The sequence below is a fragment of the Myotis brandtii genome, unplaced genomic scaffold (assembly GCF_000412655.1).
Source record: "Myotis brandtii unplaced genomic scaffold, ASM41265v1 scaffold105, whole genome shotgun sequence".
NCBI lineage: Eukaryota > Metazoa > Chordata > Mammalia > Chiroptera > Vespertilionidae > Myotis > Myotis brandtii.
The window spans coordinates 1,222,420-1,227,522 of NW_005353538.1; the positions used below are offsets into that span (position 1 = coordinate 1,222,420).

Genomic DNA, 5,103 nt, shown 5'->3' on the forward strand with positions numbered 1-5,103 from the left:
CCGCCCCCAGCTACCTTCTGCAGCAGCTGCAGGGAGGCATTCTTGTCCCGGGCCAGGTGCTCGGACTCCTGCACGGCCTGAGCCCGGATCTGCCCGGCCTGACTGTCCAGCACTGCCAGGCGCTCCTGGAGGGGACCGAGGTGGTCAGTCGGGCCCTGGGGAGGCAGGGCTGAGCCCAAGGTGAGGCTCGGCTGTCTCCCCAGACCCTGGGCTTCAGTGAAGAATCCACCAGCTCTCTGCTGGGCCTCCGCTCACCCCAGGACAGCCCAGGCTGCTGTGGTCAGCTACCCCCACCCCTCCCTTGACCAGTGAGTGACCCTGTGCCACCAAGCACACCAGCCAGAACCCACGTCCCCAAATCTCCCCTCCCTCCACCCACTCAGTCAACACGTGCAGAACCTCACAGATGTGGACGTTCGCCCTCCCCCCTCCGCGCCACCACCCACACCCAGGCCCACGCTTCCCCAGCCTGGGCTTCATCAGCCTCCTCCTGCCAGCTCTCAGCTTTCTGATCTGTCCCACACGCCACAAATACCTGTCTAAAGTGGCCTCTGAGGTTTGTTTTTGCTTGCTTGCTTATCTGAATTTTCTAATCTCTTAAGGAGAACATATATTACTTGAACAAATTTTTAAAATACGTTTTTATTGATTTCGAGAGGAAGGGAGAGGGAGCAAGAGAGGGATAGAAACATCAATGATGAGAGAGAATCATTGATCGGCTGCCTCCTGCAGGCCCCACACTGGGGATCCAGCCCACAACCGGGGCATGTGCCCTGACCAGGAATTGAACCGTGACCTCCTGGTTCATAGGTCTACACTCAACCACTGAGCCACACCGGCCGGGCTGAATAATTTTTTTTAATTCCACGAGTAAAGTTAGATCACTCCTCTCCTGAAACTCTCAGTGACTCCTCGTTACTCTCAGGATGAAGCACAAACTCCTCAGCCAGCACTCAAGGGCGCCCAGACCGGGGTCTACACTTTTCAGCCCCTCCCACCTGAGCCCTGCGTTCTCAGTTCAGCCCGCTGTACCCTCCACTGCAAAGCTGTGTCCTCGGGCCTTGCTCCCACTGTCCCTGTAGCCCAAGAGAGCCATGCCTGCCTCCTTCGCCCATCGAGAGCTGACTTATCCTCCACGACTGGTCCAAGTGCTATCTTTTCTCTAATATCTTCCTTGATCACCACTGAATTTCTTTGCTCCTTCAGGACTCACACTCTTCTGTATCACCATTTGCCTGTGTGACTATTACTTGTGAATATAGGTCTCCATCACCACCACCCAGGGTGTCAGATCCAAGAGCATGGCAAGTATCTCTTCTACCTCCACATCCCCAGTAGTACTTAGCACAATGCCCGGCTCAACAAGCATGAGCTAAAAAAAAAAAAAAGGATAATAAGTGAGAGAAAAGGCCAGGGGCTGGGAAAATGGCTGGGTTAATCCCAGAGGGCTTCCTGAAAGAGAGGTCTTAAACCACTAACAACCCTGAAGAGCAAGACATGGGAGGGGGAGAGAAGAAGGAAGCCGACCTAAATCTGGGGTCAGCCTAGAAAAGACTGAAGCAGAGGAGGCGGTGGTCCTCACAGCAAGATCTGCTGTTTCCAGTTTACCGAGAACCTATTAAGGGCCCAAGAACTCTACTAAATGCTTGCATTTGTTACCTCCTTTTTTAAAAAATATTTTTTTATTGATTTGAGAAGAAGGGAGAGGGAGAGACAGATAGAAACATCAATGATGAGCAAGAATAATTGATCGGCTGCCGCCTGCACACCCCATACTGGGGATCAAGCCCGCAAGCTGGGCATGTGCCCTGACTGGGAATCAAACCCTGACCTCCTGGTTCATAGGTCAACACTCAACCACTGAGCCATGCCGACTGGGCTATTACCTCCTTTAACTGTCTTCTGAGGCAGGTGCCTTTGTGCCCATTTTACTGATAAGAACACTGAGTACTTAGGAGGTAAGGTAACTTAGTAAATGGTAGAATTCTGATGAGAACCAGGTCAGTTGGACTCCAAAGCCATCCTCTGAGCCACTCTGATCCCCACTGGAGAGGACAGGGAAGCCCAGGGCACCAGGGCAGACGGAGGCTGGGGGCAGGCGGGGGGTGGGGGTGGGGACACTGGGAGCCAAGAAGACAGCTGAGCAAGGCTCCCGAGGAGAAGCACAGGGGAGAGTATGACCCTGGGTCCCAGTGGCAGAGCCCTCGTTTCCTGGGGGCCTGGGTGGGCATGAGTGGGAGGGACCAGGGGTCTAATATTACCCACCCTCCCAAATTCCCTGGAGCTTATGCCCACCCAGACCTGGAATCCATTGGATTAGCCGCTCCAAGGCTCCCTGGAGTGTGCTCTCCAGCAGGAAAGGGAAAGAGGCCAGAGGAGCGCCAGCCCCTAGCCCCGTGCAGCGTCGTGGGAAGGAACAGGGCTTTGGGGCCAGGCAGGCCTGGGTTCCAATCCTGACTCTGAAGCTTATAAGCTGGGAGGCTTGGGGCAAATCTGGAGCTTCTCTGAACCCTGGTTTCCGTGTATGGGGTGGGGCAAACGTAGGTGTACAGACCTGTACAAAAGTTGTGAGTACGTGAAACGGAGTCTATTCCTGTATTATTTATCAACTAGAGGCCCAGTGCACGAAATTCATGCGCTCGGGGGGAGGGGTCCCCCGCAGCTCAGCCTGCCCCTGTTGTAGTCTGGGAGCCCTCGGGGGATGTCCAACTGACACTCGCCAGCTGTGAGCCCGGCTTCTGGCTAAGCAGCGCTCCCCCTGTAGGCGCACACTGACCACCAGGGGTCAGCTCCTGCATTGCGCATCTGCCCCCTGGTGGTCAGTGCACGTCATAGCGACCAGTCGTTCAGAGGTTCGGTCAATTTGCATATTAGCCTTTTATAGGAAGGATTATTGTATAACTGTCCATACAAACATCTGTAAACCTACTTTTGCCCAACTCTGTATATAAATAGAATAAGAGGCCCTCGCTGGTTTGGCTCAGTGGATACAGTGTCGGCCTGTGGACTGAAGGGTCCCGGGTTTGATTCCAGTCAAGGGCACATGCCCAGGTTGCAAGCTCAATTCCCAGTAGGGGGCATGCAGGAGGCAGCTGATTAATGATTCTCTCTCATCATTGATGTTTCTCTCTCCCTCTCTCTTCCTCTCTGAAATCAATAAAAATATTTTTTAAAAATAAAAATAAAACGGGTGAGAGTACTGGGCTGAGACCACCCTAAGCTAAGGTCAGAATGAGCTAACACGAGGCCTTCTCACACACCCGTGGGCTTGGGAAGTGAGAACTGTTTTCCTGCCTTTCACCTGCCTCACATTGGAAGCGGATGCAGTTGTAAGGCAGAGCAGCGTGGGAGAGAACCAAGGGATCTGAACGCCGGGGGAAGGCCAGTGGCTCCCCACTCACACCAAACCCAGGCTAGCTGTCAAGTCCCAACTCACCACTTTTCGACACCCCTCCCATCCTCACTGCCCTCCCATCCCACCCACTCATCCCAGCCAGGCGAACTGCACACGCATGTGCGTGTGCAAAGGATGCAAGGCTCAGCCACAGGCTCGGAAGCCCCCCAGCCATCTTCCCATTCTCCTCCCTGACGTCTTCCTAACCTTGGCTTAACACGAGCCTCCTCCCAACTTCACGCACTCCCCACCCTCACGCACACATTCCACCCCATCTCCCCTGAGATCAGAAGTGATCACAGACCCTGGAGCTCGGGGACAAGCCGGGATGCCAGGGCCAATCCCCCTGCCTTAGGGCTCAGTGAGCCAGGGCTGAGCCAAACTGGGACCCAGGGTGCCCTCTCCAGGACCTCGGGCGGGGCCTAACACCCAGATCCCAGTCAGCACTCCCATCAGAGAGGGCGCTCCCAGGCAGGAGGAAGCCGGAGGCTCAGCCTCCTCCCGCCTGCCTCTCTCCTTCCCTTTCACTGCCCGCCGCGCCCAGCTCAGAAGGGAGCCCAATCGACCTTCCACACAGGACTCCGGAGCCAGGGCTTCACAATGATCGCTACTGCCCAGCGGGTGTGGCTCAGCAGTTGAGCATCAACCCAGGAACAAGAGGCCGCTGGTTTGATTCCTGATCAGGGCACACGCCCAGGTTGTGGGCTTGATCCCTAGTGGGTGTGCAGGAGGCAGCCAATCAATGATTCTCTCTCATCATTGATGTTTTTCTCTCTCTCCCTCTCCCTTCCTCTCAGAAATGAATAAAATATGTATTTAAAAAACCTACAATAGCTATAGTTCGCTGAGAGCTTACTATGATCATATCCTATACTGTCTTCACAGCATCTTGGTTTAATTCTCACAACAGCCTATTATTCTTCTCCTTTGATGATGAGGACACTGAGGCTCAGAAAGGTGAAGTTAACATTCATAAGGCCATCAACTGGGATTCAAACCCAGGCACTGGCCTCTAGCCCCACCCAGCGCTGTGCACCACACCCCCAGGAGGGAGTGGCGGGAGCAGCGGGCCCACCTTCCTCCGGGCGACACTGCGCAGCAGCTCGGCCTTGTTCCGGAGCAGCCCCTGGCCGGCCAGCTCCCGCTCCTCCTCCACGCGGCTCTGCTGCTCCAGCTGCTGGAACTCCAGGTCCTCAAAGAGCTTGGTCTCTGTCTCCAGGGCCTCAGCCTCCTTGAACGACAGTGACACGGGGGGTTGGGTGGTGCCTGAAATCCCACTCGAGTTTGGGGGGCTGGACCCGGGGAAATGGGGAAAGGCTCTGCCCCATCCACCCCCTTTCCTTGGCTTGGCTAGGCCCCTTCACAGGCATCACCACCTGGAACCGCGGAAGGAGAGAGATCCCCCCATCCTCCGGTCCCCTCCAAACCAAAGCACCGACCCTGGCGTCCTGGCAGGTACCGCAGGGCCCAGGTGGTCCTGTCCCACGCTCTCCTCTCTTCCGGGCAGGGGCCCTCGGGGCCAGGGAGGGGGCTGATGACACTGACCCTTCTCAGCTGCTCCTGCAACTGCTCCCGCACTGACTCGGGGCAGTTATCGAGCTGCCTCTGGAGCTGCGCGTAGAGCGCCTGGCGGGCCTCCAGGTGCCGGCGTCCCGCGGCCAGCTCCGCCCTCTCCTGGTCGCGGGCGGGCAGGGGAGAAAGAACACACA

General features: G+C 56.2%; 1 protein-coding gene across 1 annotated transcript in view; it reads right to left on the reverse strand.

Moving 5' to 3' along the window:
- Positions 1 to 5,103, reverse strand: part of PHLDB1 (pleckstrin homology-like domain, family B, member 1) — a 53,309-nt gene that overhangs the window by 27,666 nt on the left and 20,540 nt on the right. The window contains exons 12-13 of the mRNA XM_014539964.1: positions 4,470 to 4,625; positions 15 to 125 (exon numbers count right to left, since the gene is read on the reverse strand). Of these exons, the coding sequence (XP_014395450.1) occupies positions 15 to 125; positions 4,470 to 4,625 (267 nt within the window). The remainder of the gene's footprint in view (positions 1 to 14; positions 126 to 4,469; positions 4,626 to 5,103) is intronic.